General features: G+C 40.0%; 1 protein-coding gene across 17 annotated transcripts in view; it reads right to left on the bottom strand.

Moving 5' to 3' along the window:
- Window positions 1–21,010, bottom strand: part of slmapa (sarcolemma associated protein a) — a 222,540-nt gene that overhangs the window by 112,724 nt on the left and 88,806 nt on the right. For all 17 annotated transcript variants that reach the window (XM_086001576.1, XM_086001573.1, XM_086001588.1 and 14 more), the window contains exons 7-11: window positions 17,910–17,981; window positions 12,745–12,885; window positions 10,844–10,981; window positions 7,541–7,709; window positions 6,512–6,562 (exon numbers count right to left, since the gene is read on the bottom strand). In XM_086001576.1, the coding sequence (XP_085857702.1) occupies window positions 6,512–6,562; window positions 7,541–7,709; window positions 10,844–10,981; window positions 12,745–12,885; window positions 17,910–17,981 (571 nt within the window). The remainder of the gene's footprint in view (window positions 1–6,511; window positions 6,563–7,540; window positions 7,710–10,843; window positions 10,982–12,744; window positions 12,886–17,909; window positions 17,982–21,010) is intronic.

Below are 21,010 nucleotides of genomic sequence, written 5' to 3' on the forward strand. Positions count from 1 at the left end.
AACGGTATTTCAATATATCACACATGCAAAACAAAAGGCTTACTTTCAAAAGGAGAGTCACAATCTTTGTCATTAAACATTAGCTAAAGTACAAAGATTTTAGACATGACAATAATGCCCAGAACAAACCATCACCTGCATCACCGTATTTGCATTCATTCTTTCCATTTCAAAATCAGTTTACCACAATTTTCAGTCCCTGCCTTGCTCAATGTGCCCATGAAATAATGGCTAAAATGTTTATATAATTTTTCACCACTTCTGTTATCAATATCACATCTTTCTCAAGCTGACTGAAACACACTTGTTATTTACTAGAAATACTGAGCTACTCACAGTACAACTCCCAAACTGTTTAAAATCCACTAATAGGCAGAGAAAAAAAATGGAAGAATTCGGCTGACCAGGAATAAGAGAAACTGTCAGAACTGGCCTTCTCAAGAAGTTATTTCTGGAGACTGTTTACAATATAAATTCTGCCCAGTGCTGATGTTTACATCAACATAAGTGCAGGCATGACACAGTGATACAGCATATTGGAAAGTAACAGACAGAAATGGAAAAGTGCTGCAAGACTGAGTCAGCTGGATTGAATCAACGTTGATCCCTACACCTTGAAGAGTTTGATTCGGGTTACAAGATGAGTTATGCACACAGTCGGTTATATTGTGCTTGTATTATTTGGCATCAAGGTTATGTTACTGGACTGGTAACCCAGAGGCATGGACTAATAATCCAGACAACACGAGTTCAAATGCCACCATGACAATTAGAGAATTTGAATTAATTTTTTAAAAAGCTGGCATCGGTAAAAATGACCATGAAGCTGTTGGTTTGTCGTAAAAACCCAACTAGTTCACTAATGTCCTTTCGGGAAGGAAACCTGCCTTGCCTATATGTGACTCCAGTCCACACCAATGTGATTTGACTCTTAACCGTCCTCTGACATGGCCTAGCAAGTTGTATCAAGGTAACTCGGGATGAGAAATAAATGCTGGCCTTGCCAATGACACCCACATCTGGAGAATTTTTTTTTTTTAATGTGGGGCACAGACTGAATAGACTGGAATGCGCATTTACACGAACTAGTGGAACTAAGTTGGAAAGAATGGCTCATTACAAATGATTGATTTTCTTCCAGGATAATGACCAAGTAGCTCCATTTGTAGTTTTGTTTTTGAACTTAAAGCAGCTCAATTGGACTAGAACTTTTCATCGGTTTCAAAGTGACACAGTTGCAGTGGGGTGAAGGCTAGTTTATTCAGGATCAAAAGAGGCAACAAAATGAGAGAAAGTTGATACATTCTAAAGCCACTGCAGAAAATGCAGTCTCCATGACTTGCTGACCTATGAAATTGTTGAAAACAATTATGTTGCAAGAAGAAATAACAGAAAATGCTGGAAACACTCAGCAGGCCAGGCAGCATCCGTGGAGAGAGAAACAGAGTTAACGTTTCAGGTCTGTGACCCTTCGTCAGAACTGAAATGTTAACGCTGTTTCTCTCTCCATGGATGCTGCCTGGCCTGCTGAGTGTTTCCAGCATTTTCTGTTGTTATTTCAGATTTCCAGCATCCACAGTATTTTGCTATTGTATGTTGCAATAAGCACTGATTCACTGGAAGGAAGAAAGATCACTGAAGATTCAGACTGTAAAAATGCTGTGAACAAACAGGGCTGATATCCATGACATTTTCAAAATCACTTCATTCTCTCCTACATATTTTAGAGCAATCTCCCACACAGTGCTAAAGCGGAGTACAACATTTAAACATATATGTGTATGAACAGAACGAGCCCAATGATACAGTAGTGTGATTCATTGTCTAGGAATTAAGCCTAAATAAACATACAAAAAAAATCACCAGCATAACATTTAAAAAAAGTTCTAAACAGTCATGCTTGAAAAAATTCCAACTCTCTGCTAAACTCTCTCCTAAAAACTCACACCAACAGATACCAGTACCTCAAAATAACCCCAGTGACAAAAGTAGTTGGGAGCGAAAACTGTTGCAGTAAAACAAGTGTGCTGGGAGTATAAAAGCAAGAATACTTGTGGGCAATTATTTCCTCTTAAAAAAGGTGTGGATGATTCCACTGTGGAGTTCACATGCTGCACTTGCTTCAAGATTTTAAATTGGTCCGGGTGTCAGACACAGACTGAGGAAGGTCTGGACCAATTCAGGGCTTGGGGGAGGGGTAACAGTGTCACAAAAGACTTCAATTCATCACAATTTATACCCGAACCAGGCATCCATTTTATGAACTAAACATGATTTAATGAACAAGTCTCCCCCATGCATAAAACTTTTACAACACTAAAGTATTAAAATCAAAATTTCATCAGCAATCACTAAATAATATGAGGCACTTGTTTTTTTTCTAGTTATTTTTGTGTATTGTTGAGTCAAGATAGCCATACAGACCAGGAAGAACTCAAGTTTAATCCCTGGTTTGTGCAGAATAAGCTCAAGGGGTCATAACTTCAGTGCTCTGGCTTGGTTTGGGGTAACTAAGTTAAGATTAGAACCAGTGTTCTATGTTCTGATCATTATCCAGTGATTCTCACCGATTGAGAGAGTATGGGGATGGGGAGAGAGCGAATGAGAGGAAAGAGTGCGCGAGAGTGAGTTTCTGAGAGAGAGAGAGAGAGAGAGAGAGAGTGAGCAGTGAGAGAGCAGTAAGACAGAGAGAGGAGGGCAAGCAAAGAGAAGCTGAGCAGAGAGATAGGGTGTGGCAAAGAGACAAATAAATAAGAGCAGGAGGCAAAATAAAAGACAGAGAAAGAACAAGTGTGAAAGGGTAAAGGTGGGAGTTGGAAAAAGGGGGCAAGGGCAGAAGGGAGAGAACATCACACAGAACAAGGGCAAGCGATCGGTCACCACTTCACATATCAATTGGACTGCTAATAAGCAAACTCTGCTGCACAAGTCACCTGTAAACACTGAACAAAATAAGTTACAAGAATTTGATCTCAAATTGAACTTCTTTTTAAAGAGGTAAAGATTACAAATACATGAGCAAATTCTTCATTTTCTAAAGTACCTTCAGTCCCTCTACTTAGCTTTACATGATAACTTAAAAACTACTGTTCCAAGAGTAACTGCTTCTCAGTTACAGAAATAACACCTAAATTATGACAGCAGTCCAGTGGGCCACAGCACCCTCTGCTGGCAGGCAAGCAAAAATGTGCAATTAAACATAGCTAGAAATTGGGAAATGAAGTAGCTGTACTTGTAGAATAAAATGTTCTATTTTATCCTCAGTAACTATTTACAAATCAGAAGCAGATGTTGGACATGTATTTTGCAGCTGAACAAAACTGCATCAATACATCATAACTTCCCTGAAATAGGTCAATAATGCCCATCTTACACAAGTTTTGTACAGGTATTACTTCCCAAGTGACAAATGACAGACTATGAATTTACTTTGTGTCAATAGCCTAAATCTAATACATCCAACATGATGAGTACCAAACCAGAATTAGTTAACAATCTGACTTGTGAATCACAGCAGTGGAAATAAAGGACATGGGTAGAACTAAAGAACAGTAAAGGATGCAAGACTCTGGCGACAGTTGTCCACAGGTCTCCTGACAGTAATGATGTCGTGAGGAAAATGTATAAATATGGAAATCAGGGAAATAATGTAGCAGAAACAAATGTGGAGATTTTAATTTTCACATGGACTGGGAGGAGCAGAATAGTTCAAGTGGTGAAGACAATGGAATGTATTCAGGACAGTTTTTGGAACACTGTTTTGGAACTGACAAGGGATAAGGCCATACTCGATTTAGTGATGAGTAAAAAACCAGAATTAGTTAACAATCTGACTTGCGAATAGTGTCCATAACATGACTGAATTTGATATTAGGTTTGAGAGGGAGAAGCAAGAGTCACAAACCATGTTTTTAAATTTCAGTGAGGCAAACTTCAAAGGGATGAGAAATAAATTGACCACAGTAAACTGGGTTGAGCTGTTAATGGGTAAACCTACCGACAAACAGTGGGAAGCATTTGAAGAACTATTTGGTACGATACCCCTAAAAAGGCAAACGCTCCACTGGCGAAGTTAAGCAACTGGGGTCAACAAACAAGGTGAGACACAGTATTAAGCTAAAAGAAAAGGAAAAGTGAAAATTCAGCAGACAGGAATAGCTATAAAAACAACAAAAGGATACAAAAAAATTTAATAAGAGGTGCAAAAATAGAGCATGAACAAAAAATTGCAAGAGATATCAAAACTAACAGTAAAAGTTTTTTTTAAATAAATATTACGAGGGCGGTAATGAGGAATGTGGGCACATTAAAGACAAATGCAGGTGAGACTATAACCAAAAATATGGAAATGGCAGAATTGTTAAATGAATACTTTGTATCTGTTTTCACAGGAGAGGAAAAGGATAAAATACCAGCAGTACAAGGGAACCTAAAAATCAGTCAAGGGGAGGAACTTAGTGAATTTAATAAGTAAAAAAAAAAGTCATGATGAAAATAATGGGACATAAGGTAGACAAATCGCCAGGACCTGATTGTTTCTTTTAATCCTGGTATGGAAACCATCAGGAAAATTGCAGATGGGTTGTCATAATTTTCCAAAGCTCTCTAGATTCAGGAATTGTGCCTTTGGATTAGAAAATTGCAAATTTCACTCCATTATTTAAGACACGGAGAAACCAGGTAACTACAGACCTGTCACAGTTTAACGCCAGTTGTGGGCAAGTTACTGGAATCTATCATCAGGGACAGAGCGACTAAGCATTTGAACAGGTATGAGCTGATCTAGTTGAATGTTTTGAGGAGGTCACTAATGAGCTGGATGGGGGGTGGGTTTCTATGGATGTTGTCTCCATCTATATCTCCAACCTCCCTTTCCTCTCCAAAGTACTTGAATGTGATGGCATCTCCCAAATCGGTGCTCATCATTCCATCAAATGCATGTTTGAACCTCTCCAAATAGGATTCAGCCCCTTTCAAAAGAAATGAAATGGCTCTTATCAAAGTCACAAATGACATTCTATGTGGCTGTGCCTATGGTACACTCTCCCTCCTCATCTTTCTTGACTTGTCTGCAGCCTTTGACATAGTTGATGATGCCATCCTCCTCCAATTCCTCTCCTCTGTTGATTCAGCTAGTTAAGGCAATGATGACTGAGCCATAGACCAGGAAAGTTGCAATCATTGTGCTGAATTGGCCAATCTCAGCCCAATGGGCTATAAATTTAACTTCAGCAGTGGTAGGTATTTAAGGAGGCTGAGTGGGAGGAATTTTTCAGAGAACAGAGACATTGGGCTAGATTTTCATTGAGGAGGCCGGTAGGAGGCGGGACTACAACTTTCGGGGTTGTAGTCCCGCCTCCATCGAGTTGTAGCCAACCCACGCGATTTTGACTTGATTGACCTTGTTGAGCCCGCCCAGCGGGCTCAGCAGGCCAATTAAGGGCCACCTGGCAACAGGTGACATCACAGATTGATATTTCATCTGTCAAGACCTTTTGACATGAAATATCAGCGTTTCACAGCTGTTTGAAGCTGTCAAACACTGACAATCTGTACTCCAAGTTAATTCCTTCCTCTCAGGATGATTTAGAGATCTCTCCGGAACAGAAAGCTGAATGCTGCAATTTTTGACAGATCGCGGCCATTCTGCTTTCTGTGCCGGTGAGATGAGGGACTCCCGAGACCTGAAGGAAGGAAGGCTGTAAAGGTAAGTAAAACTTCTTTAAACACACCAAACACACTTACCTCTACACTCATGCACCCATCACTCACCTGAACACCGGACATCTCGACCCCTCCAAGCCCTTCATCCCGACGGCCCGCCTCGCTAACTTGGCATGGTTTGGAGCCGTCGGGAATCCCACACTTCACCAATGAAAATAGGGATTAGGCTAAAAACTGCCTGTTAACAGGCAGTTAATTGGCACTAATCCCCTTCTTGCCTCGGGGAGGCGGGTCCCAGCACGTCGGGTATCTGCCTCCTTTGAAACTGGCATGGAGGCGGGTTGGGGGTGGGATGGGTTTGTGCCCCCCCGATTTTGGGATTTTTAACCCCCCACATGCCTCCAATCCCGCCTCCATGGCCCAATGAAAATCCTGCCCATTAAATCAAAATAATTTGCAACTGCTTTGTTAGATGCAGCCTTAAGAGTGGATAGTCTTGTATAAATGATCAAGTTTGTCCAAGTATGAACATACAAACTGGATATCATCTTTGGAAACGGCAGGGAAATTTCATCTGGATAATCATGTAGCAAGTGATCCCATAAATCTAACCCTTACAGAACCAATTTTCTTGGTGGTTAAAACTAAAAAGACATGACATCAAATATATTCAAATGCATTAAAATGATCTAGATTATGGCCCAAAATTCTGATATTAGCTTGAAAACCTGGAAACAAATTCAATTACCTTTTCTTAAGTACTGCATCTTGCAATATTAAAATTTATAGTACAGATGTATTTCAATTTATAGTATAGACATATTTCAATCATTTCTACTAAACTCACCTATACTGTTGTGCTCCTTGATATTTTTCTCCTGAAGTTGTTCTAACCGTACTGTATTTAAAAAAGAGCAGTATTTAGAGTTCTTTTCAGTTATAAGTTCAGAGGTGAAAAGATGCATTGAAGTTTAAACACTTGAAAAAGGGAAACAAAACAAAGTTTGAACAATTCTACAAATCTTCCACATCTGGTGCAATATTAGCAATAACTGAGAACACAAGTAATGGAACTATTGCGGAATAAAGAATCCATTGTTGAAGGATATATAAAAAATATCCTTTACACTTTGGTGCCCTAAGGTGGCAATCACTAATTTTGCCACCTCTTCAGCAGTAACCATACTCCATGCATTTTGAGCTTACTGACAGTATTAACAATTAGTGTACAATAGCTTTTTTGCAGTTTGACTTTACTGCTCAACCAAAAGAGGAACCACCTCACCCCCCTGCAAAGGGAAGGAATAACAGAAGTATTTTACGTATAACATATCATCTTATCAACTACTTTGTTCAATTCAATCTATGTAGGTCTGAAGCAGATGCGAGAAGGTTTGCTGTGTCAGGGATCCTGACCAGAAACTACCCATTCTCCCACTAAAGTAGCCTCCAAGTGAAAGTGGGAGAGAACAGGAAAAAAAAGTTACTCCCAGCATATTTAGAAAACTGATGATGTGCATGTTGTGGTCAGGTGTTTTTAAGAGCATGTGGAGGAGGAAAAGAAAGAAGCTAGAAGAACAAAAGGATGGTTTGGTGGAGGAACGTAGTGTATGGGTTGGAGGTGGGGGTGGTTGGAGAAGAAGGGGAGGAGGAGGAGGAAAAGGAGAAGAAGAAAGAAGCTAAGCTGAATTGTTAGTTATCAGTCAGAAAATTATAGGCTAACCATTAACAAAAAAGCAAGACTCATTTAGTGCTCAAAACATTGGAGGATTTTTAATTTTACTTTCAGGATGGCAGAGCTTTTATCAAATTTAAGTTCTTTGCTCACAATTTTCCTTTAAGCAAGAATCGATGAGGCTCTGCAAGTTCAATTTACCTTGTAAAGCAGTAAGCCGTTCATTGGTGAAGTCATTGTCAGCCTGTAAGGCTTCAATCCTAGCCTGAAGTGCCTGTTCCTTCTCCTCCATTTCATCTATTCTGTGCTGTAATTCTTTCTTCTCAGATAGAGCCTTCTGCTGAATCTCCTCTTGTCTCCCTTCTGCCTGCTGCTCACAGACAAAATTGACATATTAAATCACTAAAAAAAAACTAAGTCACCTGGTTAATGGTTTTCAAATTCTCAGCAATTTTCACATTCTGTGGTGCTATTCAACATTGTCTGTTCCAAGCAGCACTCTTTCACATTAACAAATATGCTAAAATCTGTTTCATAAACCATTAAAAAAAAGTTAATCTAAAAATGTTAATACTAAACAAAAGGAAAAAAATCTACAAAATTTAGCTACATGTGATGGAAACATCAAAGCAAGTTGGCACAAGAAAAAAAATAATCACTGGAGAAATTAGTAAGTACGTGTTTTTGCTACTGTTAAAGTTATAATGGCTCAGTCACAAAAAAACTTATGAAGTTCTAATTGTGTGTAAAACATGGCATTTTCTATTCCATTTCTGTTCAATTAATGCTGCAGTTTGTTCGAGTCAGGCAGTACCCAGTTTATACCAGCTGGTTAGAACCCCAATGCTCTTGTCCAGGAGAGAGCTCTGTGCAATCTCCTCTCTTAGCAAATAAAACAGGTTTGAAGTGTGAAAGCAAGTGCCCATAATACTTAAAAGCTGCTGAGAGTTCATTTAAATGTTTAAAAAGTGCTCAGAATGTCCAAGAAACCCTATGGGCACTCATGAAATCTAGTACTGTACATAACTTGTTTTTGTTTTCCTTAATATATATGCTTATAATGAAGATATAAAGTTTTTTTTAAACACAGATACAGTTCTTTAGAACAGTAAAGTACACAAATCTTCACCTTGCACTTAAAACAAAGAATACCAGATTATTAGATATTTTAAACAAATGATATATGTAGACTTCCTCTCTCAATTAAAAAAAAAATCAAGTTACCAGAGTTTGCCAAGTATCAAACAAGAAATTGCATAATTATACAGATGTTATGTTTCAGATTTTTTAAATGAACGAGACAGAAATATGCACAAGTAATGGGAGTTCATATGCTACCTTAGGCAGAAATGAATCTTGTCCATACACTTGCTGTATGATACAGGATTCCACCCCCAGGCTTTTGAGCAGTGACTAAAACAAGAGTGAAATCTTTTAGATGGGCAAATTAAGTTTTGATTCAAAAGGGACTAGTGTTGAATTTAAATAGCAAAGAGCAGGAACACAAAAAAAATGTTACAGGAAAAAATCCAGTTGGCACAACAGGGCCATCCACTTTTGATTGATTTCCATATCCTAGAAACATAGAAGATAGGAGCAGGAGTAGGCCATTCAATGCGATCATGGCTGATCATCCAAATTCAGTACCCGGTCCCTGCTTTCTCCCCATACCCCTTGATCCCTTTAGCCTTGAGAAATATATCCAACTCCTTCTTGAATATATTTAATGAATTGGCCTCTACTGCCTTCTGTGGTAGAGAATTCAACAGGTTCACCACTCTCTGGGTGAAGAAATTCCTCCTCATTTCTGTCCTAAATGGCCTACCCCTTATCCTTAGACTGTGACCCCTGGTTCTGGACTCCCCGACCATCGGGAACATCCTTCCAGCATCTAGTCCTGTTAGAATTTTATAAGTTTCGATGAGATCCCCGCTCATTCTTCTAAACTCCAGCGAGTACAAGCCCAATCGATCCAATCTCTCCTCATACGTCATTCCTGCCATCCCAAGTATCAGCCTGGTGAATCTTCGCTGAACTCCTTCCATGGCAAGAACATCCTTCCTCAGATAAGGCGACCAAAACTGCACACAATACTCAAGATGTGGTCTCACCAAGGCCCTGTACAACTGCAGCAAGACATCCTTATTCCTGTGCTCAAACCCTCTCGCTATGAAGGCCAACATACCATTTGCCTTCTTAACCGCCTGCTGCACCTTCATGCTTACCTTCAGCGACTGGTGCACAAGGGCACCCAGGTCTCGTTGCACTTCCCCTTCTCCCAATCTATTGCCATTCAGATAATAATCTGCCTTCCTGTTTTTGCTACCAAAGTGGATAACCTCACATTTATCCACGTTATATTGCATCTGCCATGCTTCTGCCCAATCACCCAACCTGTCCAAATCATCCTGGAGTTTCTCGGCATCCTCCTCACAGCACACACACCCACCCAGCTTTGTGTCGTCTGCAAATTTGGAGATATTACATCTAGTTCCCTTGTCTAGATCATTAATATATATTGTGAATAGCTGGGGTCCAAGGACCGATCCCCTGCGGTACCCCACTAGTCACTGCCTGTCACTCGGAAAAAGACCCGTTTATTCCAACTCTTTGCTTTCTGTCTGCCAACCAGTTCTCTATCCAAGTCAGTACCTTGCCCCCTTTAGTCCCTTCTCTTGAATCCATTTTAATAATTTTCGTTAATGGCCTTATTCCACAAGTCTATTTACTGTTCTGGTAAAGAAAGTTCTACCAGACTTCCCTTTTACTCTGAACATCCTAATATTTTAAACTTGCCTAGATTAACTTTGTCAATTCTCCTCATAAACCTTGAGAACTATAATTAGATGACCTTCAAGCATCTCTCACCTTCCTTCACCCAAAACAAATTTTAAGCTTTTCTGATTCTTGATACCCAACTTTGTTCCCTTTCAAATGCAACATCTGATCATTGTTGAGGTGCCTTATATAGAAAAACATGACCTCTTAATTTGTAATTTATACATCTGCTAAAGCAAACACTACTCCGATTGCCTTTTTGCATCCACAAGCTCCAAATCTTTGTCCTGAACATAATGGTATGCAACTGTGATTTTAAACTCATTCTCCCTTTTATTGATTCTTTGCTCCCACACATTAATTATTCTCACATGCTCATTTGCATCTGCCAGTTACTGGCCCTGTAACCCAAAATATTAAAATCCTCCTTTATCTGGGGACATTATTTGCTGTGCCTCTTACATCATTATCTACAAATCTGAAGATTGTGCTTACTATATTCTTGCCTAAGCCAATTATTATACATCTTCAAAATAGCAAGAACCCAGCAAGTGACCTCTGGGGTACCCTACTTCTCCAGAAATCCTGACTACCTGAGCAGAAAAGTTGGATACTGCAATTGTGTCACCGCCCTCCTAAAAAGGTAAGAAATCCAAAAATTCCCCCAGAGAGAAGTGCTAGTTTTAAAAGTATTAACTGCTTAAAATGTAATATATTCAAGCTCACCTTTAATTTGTCATTGAATTCTTTTATTTCATTCACAGCTCCATTGTACTTATTGGCCAGTTCTCTCAGCTCTTCCTGTGTCCGATCATTCATTTCCTTCAAATGGGTGCATTCATCCTCTGTGTTACTCAGACTTCGCTATAACATTAAAATACAGAATTATATATATGTTTGTGTATCAATTCTGGAATGTTTTCAGACCCGAAAAGTATTTTCTAGACTTTTAAACTCACACAGTAGAAAAGCCAGGGATGGTTTAGCTTCAGCATTTATCTGTCTTTTATAGGATTTGGAATAGTGCAAATTGACCCCATTTGAATATATCATACACAAAAAAATTAACCCAAGACAGAATGTTCACCATGTGTTTTTTTGAAATGTTGGCATCTCTGGAGCAAAATATGCACTACGCTATTTTTAAAAAATTACCTTTGAGGTGCTTGCTATAAATGGACCACTTTCCATACCTCAGGAGCCTACTGTCAACAAGCGCAGACGTCAATGACAAAGTCCAACATCGCCTTCAGTGTGCCAGTGCAGCCTTTGGTCACCTGAGGAAGAGAGTGTTTGAAGACCAGGACCTCAAACCTGGCACCAAGCTCATGGTCTACAGGGCAGCAGTGATACCCGCCCTCCTGTACGCCTCAGAGACATGGACCATTTACAGCAGGCACCTCAAAGCATTGGAGAGGTACCACCAACGCTGCCTCCACAAGATCCTGCAAATCCATTGGCAGGATAGGGGCACCAAAATCAGTGTTCTCGCTCAGGCCAACATCCCCAGCATCAAAGCTTTGACCACGCTTGATCAGCTCCGATGGACGGGCCACATCGTCCGCATGCCCGATACAAGACTCCCAAAACAAGTGCTCTACTCGGAGCTCCGACATGGCAAGAGAGCCCCAGGTGGGCAGAGGAAACGCATCAAGGACACCCTCAAAGCCTCCTTGAAAAAGTGCAACATCCCCACCGACACCTGGGAATCCCTGGCCCAAGACCGCACAAAGTGGAGGAGAAGCATCCAGGAAGGCGCCGAACACCTCGAGTCTCGTCGCCAGGAGCAAGCGGAAGCCAAGCACAAGCAGCGCACGTCAACCTAAGCACCCCACCCACCGGCCCCTTCAACCACCATCTGTCTGTGACAGAGACTGTTGGTCCTGCATTGGACTCATCAGTCACCTGAGAACTAATTTTTAATGTGGAAGCAAGTCATCCTCGGTTCCGAGGGACTGCCTAAGAAGAAGAAGAACCCAAGACAGAATGTTCATCATATGTTTTTTTGAAATGTTGGCATCTCTGGATCAAAATATGCACTACACTTTTTTTTTTATTACCCTGCAGAATTTAAAGCAGCTGATTTCAGGAACTTCAAAAAAAAGTCCAAAACCAATCACATTATCTTTTTAGTACGGAAATAATCTTTCTTTCAAAAAGTCACTCAACAGAAGCCGCCGCCTTTCAACACCATGTACAACATACACCATCATGGAATTTCCCCAAATTAACTTCCTGACCATATGTATTTCACAAATGCCATTATATTGTCTCAGAAGGATTGGATTCAGTATTCCATAGAAAATATCACCTTTACAACTATTTTAAGAGAAATTAATTCACATGACACTAACTACTTTTGACAGGCAACTATTTGCCTATCTACTACTCTGGGGAAAAAACATTTCTAATCTGTAGTCTCAACACATACCCATGTTGTACGCATTGATCTGGACCTAAAATTTACATTAAACAAGATGGGCAAATCTACAGTGTGCATGCTTTAAGAATTAATTAGTTATCTTACTGGTCTAGAAGCAGTATTCTAAGTTACTACAACAAGGTTTTTTTTAAAATAAAACTGACTCTAGCTTTTAAAAATAAGGAATTTTTAGCAATCTAATTACCTCCACCTCTGAGAGCTTCCGGACTACTTCTATTTTCTCCTGAAGGACCCGCCTCAAGGACTCTTTGGCTGTTGTCTCATAGCTGTGTTTGTCTTCTTGTAATGCCACCAACTCTTTCCTTATGCCATCTTCACCTTGGTTCTGTTAGGTACAGACAGAAAGGGTAAATATATGGATTAAAATTTAGTTGCACAATGTACTGTAAAATTAACATCAAGACTTGCACTTCTTTTTTCCACCCCCCCACCCAAGAATTTTAGCCAGTACAATGGCACTCTGTTAAGCAAAGACTTTGCATTAAAATTGATTGATTGATTCAATTTAAAGTCAGAAAGCTGGTAAAAATATTTTATCTCCATTATGCATTAACACTTTTTAAAAAAAAAGCAATTTTTATCCAAAAGAACAGAACACAATGCAGATATCTGATGGAAAATTAAACTAAGTCAATCAATTTTCTTCACTTCTCTTTTGAAGGTGATGATTCATGTGGGAGATTTTAGTCGCTGTTTGGGAGGCTTGACTTCATCAAAAATGTGTTTTATAGACGGTGATTGTTTGTCTAAACGTAGTTGGTCAAAAAGTTTGATAAAATTGGGATTTTTCAAAATTCAATCTGCATTGCAATTACTCTCAATCCTTCCATTATTTCCAACTATCTCGTTTTTCCTCCCAAGTCTTGGAATTCATTCTCTCTCCTACCTCTCCTCTCAATCAGACTTCTGCTCCTCCCACAGCACTGAAACCATACTTGCAAAAGTTGAACAACATTGTGCGATGAGAATCACAGCACACTGGCCTCCACTTTTGTCCGACCTCTGTCCCCACTGCTCCTTCTCCTACGGAAATCCTAATCCATGCCTTCATTACCCCAACTCTTCAATTCTCCAAATACTCTACTTGGCAGTCTCCATTTTCATACTCTACAGGCTACAATTCATCCTTTAATGCTTATTCACACCTGCAAAAATACCCCTTCCTCATCACCCAATTGGCTCCCCATGTCCCAGTGAATTAACTTTACAATCTTTGTCCCCACCTTCATATCCTTGCCCAATCCAATCTCAGCAATATCCTCCAGCTGCATGTCCCTCAGCACACCCAATGTTACTGACACCATCTTATTCCCGGCTTCACCATCAAAAGTTGCTGCTTCAGTCACTGTTCCTCTGCCCTCTGGCATTCCCCAAGCATATGTCTTGTCATTTCCCTCAGTGATTTCAAAAGCCTCCTAGAGACCTTTCTACTTTACCATACTTTTACCTTCCCCACCCGCTTGCAAACATGTTTTCCCTTTCTCTATACTGCTTAGTTTGTATTGCTTTTGTCCACCACCCCATAAAGCACTGAGACATCTCTCGAAGTGGTGGCATAGCAATTTAAGTTCTTGTACCATACTGCAAACTGCAGTCTCTACAAGATTTAGTTAGCTGCGTTGGATCTAAACATTTACATTAGGCTCCATTCCCTTCCGTCTGAAATTAGAGGCGGACAATTTAATTGTGTAATCTCTGTGTGCCAAGCAAGCAGCATTTCATTATTCCACAATTATGATCTCTGAAAAGTCAATAGAACACTTTATTGCAGACATAACATTAAGATGTTAACTAACTGTGCATAAATCATGAGTTTATTTTGGGTGAAGCTAACTCATTTTAATACAATGTACTCCATTTAAGACCAAGTCTGTTATGGGCAATGTTTTGCTGAAGGGCAGTTTAAAAAAAAATCATTGGGGATATATATCAATGTAAAGTACTTACTGCCCAAAGTCTCTCAGCAATCAATTAGAGTCATAGCATTATACAGCACAGAAAGAGGCCCTTCGGCCCATCGTGTCTGCGCCAGCCATCAAGCCCTGTCTATTCTAATCCCATTTTCCAGCACTTGGTCCGTAGCCTTGTATACTATGGCGTTTCAAGTGCTCATCTAAATGCTTCGTGAATATTGTGAGAGTTCCTGCCTCTACCACCCCTTCAGGCAGTGAGTTCCAGATTCCAACCACCCTCTGGGTGAAAAAGATTTTTCTCAAATCCTCTCTAAACCTCCTGCCCCTTACCATGAAACTATCACCCCTGGTTACTGACCCCTCTACTAAGGGGAAAAGTTAATTTCTATCTACTCTATGCCCCTCATAATTTTGTACACCTCAATCAGGTCCCCCCTCAGCCTTCTCTGCTCTAAGGAAAACAACCCCAGCCTGTCCAGTCTCTCTTCATAGCTGAAGCACTCCAGCCCAGGTAACAGCCTAGTGAATCTCCTCTGCACCCTCTCCAATGCAATCACATCCCTCCTATAGTGTGGCGACCAGAACTGCACACAGTATTCCAGCTGTGGCCTAACTAGGGTTTTGTACAGCTCCATCATAACCTCCCTGCTCTTATATTCTATGCCTCGGCTAATGAAGGCAAGTATCCCATATGCCTTTTTAACCACCTTATATCTACCTGTCCTGCTGCCTTCGGGGATCTATGTACATGCACACCAAGGTCCCTCTGATCCTTCCTAGGATCCTACCATTCATTGTGTATTCCCTTGCCTTGTTTGTCCTCCCAAAATGCATCACCTCACACTTTTCAGGGTTACATTTCATTTGCCACTGTTCTGCCCATCTAACCATCTCGTCTATATCGTCCTGTAGCCTGAGGCTTCCCTCCTCGCTATTTACCACTCCACCAATTTTCGTGTCATCTGCGAACTTGCTGATCATACCTCCTACATTCATATCTAAATCATTAATGTACACTACAAACAGCAAAGGACCCAGCACCGATCCCTGTGGTACACCACTGGACACAGGCTTCCAGTCACAAAAACAACCTTCGACCATCACCCTCTGCCTCCTGCCACTAAGCCAATTTTGGATCCAACGTGTCAAATTGCTCTGGATCCCATGGGCACTTACCTTCTTGACCAGTCTCCCATGTGGGACTTTGTCAAAAGCCTTACTGAAGTCCATGTAGACTACATCAACTGCACTACCCTCATCCACACACCTAGTCACCCCCTCGAAAAATTCAATCAAATTGGTCAGACATGATCTCCCCCTGACAAAGCCATGCTGACTATCCCTGATTATTCTCAAGAGTAATCCTCCTCCATAAAATTTGGACAATTGAAGCGTTAGGGTAATGAAGACATGGATTAGGATTTCAGCAGGAGAAAGAGCAGTGGGAGTGTCAAAAGGTCGGACAAAAATGGAGAGCCAGTGAGTTATGGTTGTCGTCGCACAATTTAAAAGGAAACTAATACACTGACTACATTTGAAAGGAAACTAATGTACTCAATTGACAACATATAGGGGAGCCTAGTGGAGCTGATCCTTCAAAAGCCAGTTACACATAACTTTTATTTGCATGCATCATATATTGGAAAAATTTCTTTCATTTTCAAAAATATTCCTAATCAAGGCTTGTTTTGCACATTATACTTTACTTCGGTGAGTCAGCTGTTACTTTTGTTGTTGTTGAGATTTACATCGAATTATATGCTACAGGTTAATCTGGTTAAAAGCATACAGATTAAACTCAAATAACTCTTCTGTAACTCCTGAAATGCATTAAATACTAAGTTACTACAGGCCAAAATTTTTCTTTAATGTGCAGTATTTAAAAACGTGATCCTAAATGTAAAAGACTGATAACTATGAAAATTCACATCATTAAAAAAAACACAACAGCATAGTTGGACAGAGGTCATTAACAATAAAATACAGACATTGGCTTGGATTTTGTGGTGGGTAATGACGCCGAGCTGTCAACGTTTGACGTCATTACCTCTCTGAAACTGACCGCAACGTCAGGATTTAGCACATGCGCATCTAAACGCGGAAATCCTGAAGTTGCAGTCAGTCATTCACTGCTCCGACACTGGCTGCACTGTGGACAACACCAGCCCCCACCCCGGCAATCAGTGAATCAGTGAAACTGATGAAAACTTGGGCTTTTCTGTGGTGATATTGCTGTTAAATACCCCATTAAATGTTAAGCCTAATTGGATTAGGTGTAACTGGGGTTTTAGCAGTGTATTGACTGCTACACAACTGTTCTGGCCCTGAAATTTTTTTTTAAATATTTGCAGAATGTCAAATTTCTCCATTATGATAAAAAATACAATTAAAAAAAAAAAAATATTTTTAAAAGTTTGTTCATGATATTTCAGCTTCTACCTTATCCCCATGTGAAAGTTCCAATCTTTATTTCACTCTCTAACATTTTTTTAAAAGTGGGGATAAAAGCAGCTTTTAATTTCCTGGCTTACTGTCTGTAAGAATTCTTCAATGTGATTGGCTGCTTATACAGCTTGTTGACATCACTGCAGCTCTTCGCTGGGGATTCCCATTATACTGCGGTACAATGAATTGCACGTTGGGAAAGGCAAACTTCTCACCAGAGATTGCGAGATCTCTGGGGGCAGCTTTCTTCGGGGCCAGTGGCGAGCGCCTTTGCTTCGCCGTTGACCACAAATTACGGGCCATTAGATTAGTGCTATCTACACAATTATAAATTTTACACCTTGTATGCATCCATAGGCCATCGGAACATGTCCGTTACACTTGAAATCCAGGTGTGTTTTTCTTATATAAATGAAAATGAAATTTGAGCCAAACACAACACTGCTAACTAAATAAAGCCAATTGCCTCAAATAGACTAAATGGGAAGGAAAGCTGCCAATGAAAAACCAGGAAGCAACAAAAAAAAACTGCCAACAAACAATTAGCAGGCAAGTGAAGGCCAACCAATAAAATTACTAGAAATATTTTGTTCAAATTATTTCTATTTTAATCTAATTTCCACACCCTTTCTCTGTATCCTTTTATATTCTTCATTTTCAAAGACGTATCCAATTCCTTTTTAAATGATGCTATAGTCTTAACAGCATTCCATGTTCTAATGACCCTTAGTGTGTAAAAAAACAACGAATTTCCTTTATTCCTCTAGTCATAATAATCAGTCTATGCCCCTGTTACCAATTCACCAAACAGTAGGAACAATCTTTCACTGCTTCTTCTTTCAATGCTTTTAATAATTTTGAAAATCTATTTAGAACCCCCTTAACCTTCACTGCTCAATTTAAAAAGCCCCAACTTTTGGAGTCTTTCTTCACAACTACAGCCACTCATTTCTGATATAATTCTAGTCAAACAGTTAACGACATTACTTACCTTTGAATACGCTTGCAACTGGTTTCCCATTACTTCTAGCCTTGATAGCAACCTGTCTTCATCTATTAAAGCCTGCATTAAGACAGAAAACCAGAGAAAATATCATTTCAATTTAAGTTACCCAAGAATCTAGTTAAATCTCCTGTTATAGCTTGCACATTAAAAATGAGTGCTTTGACCAAGATTTCTCTACAGTTTTAAGGTTAAGTTTCTCTACTGGCATTCAACCCACTTGTCATTCTATAAATTTTTTTTTTTTTTTTAAAAACCGTTAAAAAAAAAAAAAAAAATATTTTACAACAAGGAGGGAATGGGCAAGATTTAAGTTCCAGCACCTTATAAAACTGTACTATGTTTCACATTGTACTGTACTATTATGTGATTTGGGATCCTATGCTATCAGCATTGGGTGACATGCAAGTGTCTACTTTTGGTTGCTTAACAAACTGCTCATGTATAAGCAAGAAAAAAGTAAAGTCGGATTTGAAGAATGATTATTTCTTCCCTTGCCTGCGAAGATCCACAAAAACGTGGCTGCACTAAGCACTGAAAAGAACATTTTCGGTCATTATCCAGAAGTACCCAGTTTGAATTTGAGAAGACTTTTGGGCTGCACTTACATGGTTACGATCAATCTGAACGAGAAAATCAACTGCAGCCTGGCACTTTAAAAAAAAATATTGCCCGATCCTCAAAAAAACTCAGGACCAAAGGAGAGCTGTGCACACTTATTTCTATGCACATGGACAGCCATCACATTTTATATAAACAATGAGTGCAGGAATGCTCCCACACAAAGCGGTTTTGCTTCGCAGAGACATTAAAATAGTAGTGTGAGCCCCAAGAATAATTCCTAATCCAGAGCAAAATTGTTCTGCACCAACACTAATGTAATGCAAATTATGTCTTAAATAATGCTTAGGTTTATCAAGTGCTGAAATATTTTTTTAAACCAGGTTTGACATTACACTCTAGGTATATTCCACATCGTGTCAAACGCAAGCAATGATGCCATCTCCGAGAAAGGTTCTTGCACTACTCCAAACTGGAGCCTGATCAAGATCTGACTACAGAGTTATAAAGCACTGTAACCTTAATTGTACAGATAAAATACCATTAAAGAATACTGAGGGGTATTGAATTGTCCCCATATTTGTAAGCCAGCAATAAAATAAACATTAGTTAAATGCTGCAAATACATTAATAAGTATAGATCATCCTGGTACACTCGTATACAACAACCCTTTAAAAAAACCATCCGGAACAAATGCTAAATACTGCAGATGCTGGAGATCTGAAATAAAAACAGAAAATGCTGGAAACACTCAACAGGTCAGGCAACATCTGTGGAGAGAGAAACATCTGGATTCAGTTATCCAGATTATAGTATGCTGGCTAAATTAATGGTACCGACTCTAGAAACCCAAACCCAACAAAATGCATCATTTCTGTTTTAATGCAACACAAGTAGTGCTAAATATGGCACAAAGGGCCCAAGAAAAAGCAAGCGGCCAAAATGATGTAGAAAACTAATTATTGCTGTGTTTTTCCTCTACTTTAGTTTAAGAAAACTAAAGGAACTTTAGTTCGGGAAAAAACAGAAGTTCTGCATAAGAATGGATTGGAATTAAAAACGACTGCATCCGATCAGCAAGAGAATCATTTCATTTGAATTACTTTCCAATGCACAAATTGACCCCTGTATTATGAAACGAGAGAAATGTATTAAGGCCCATAACTTCTAAATGATGCCATATTCTAAAGCATACCCAGAGAGAGAGAGAGAGAGAGAGAGAGAGAGAGAGAGAGAATGCAAATGAATTGGCAGGTCTCAGGATACATTGTTTTATAACATTATGGGTATTTACCATGTACGACATAACGGCCCAGACTTTCAGGGGCCTATGACAGCATGCGCAAAAATCCAGAACTTGCAATCTGTCAACAATCTTCTTGACAGAACCGTATGCGCCCCTGGGGTACATGGGCCTCTACGTAGGCATATGTAGATAGGCCCAGGAATATGAATCTCCATGGATCCAGGACGATCAGGTAAGTTCATAGTTTTATTGCGGTTCAGACTCATCCGCCCGCGGGAAGCCTCCGACCACAAATTCAGGCCCAATATATTATTGGGGCAACTGATTTACATTAACTTATTCAGTCAAATTCTATTTGAAAAATGAAGTTAGAAGGTTTTTGTAAAAGCTTAAATGAACTCATCCAGTTTGCATTTAAAGCAACAACTGCATTTATATTGCGCCTTTAATAAAGAAACAATGTCCCAGGGCACTTCACTGAGGTGCAAGGAAAAAAATAAATGCAGAGCCAAAGGAGAGCAATGGAATAGTTGTGTTTGGAAGTGGATGAGGGTACCAAAGGCATGGATGAGGATTTCAGCAGCAAACAGCCCGAGACAGTGGTAGACTTGGTCAATGATCCGGAGGTGGCAGGTGGTGTCTTTGTGATGGAGAGGATATGTAAACTGTCTGATTCAGCAGGAAACCATGGCTGGGGAGGAGTGGAATCTTTGGCAAGGGTATGGAGTTTGTCGTAGGGGCCAAAAATGATGGCTGGCAGAAATTGCACCTTAGCCAAAACTGCCTGTCGGACATCACGGAGATAATGGAGGGGTTGAAAGCGGTAGAGCTGGGTATCGGCGGTATTCAGATGGAAGCTGACCCCATATTTGCTGATGATGTTTCCAAGGGGCAGCTGTAGATAAGGAAGAGGAAGGGGCTAAGGATAGATTCTTGGGCAACTCCGGAGGCAACGGTACATGGGTGGGAGGAGTAGGAATCGCTGGAGATTTCTCTGGCTATGATTGAATAGGTAAGAGTCGATCAAAGTGCGATACCTGATAGCACTTGATGCGGTCCAGTCAGATTTGGTGATGGATGGCTGCATGAATTGTGCACCAGATATGCTCAAAAGTCTGCACCCTTTGGACTTGAGGGTGCAAAGATTGGGCCGGGGGGGGGGGGGGGGGGTGGGGGAGGCATACCAGGGGGAATGACTGGGATGCACAAGAGTAAAATCATTTTCAAAAACACACAAACTAAGATATTGTTGTGTGCAAAGGTACAATATCTCTTTTCCAA

This window comes from Somniosus microcephalus, chromosome 11 (genome assembly GCF_052327205.1).
Source record: "Somniosus microcephalus isolate GS21.2 chromosome 11, FLI_Smic_1.0, whole genome shotgun sequence".
Lineage (NCBI taxonomy): Eukaryota > Metazoa > Chordata > Chondrichthyes > Squaliformes > Somniosidae > Somniosus > Somniosus microcephalus.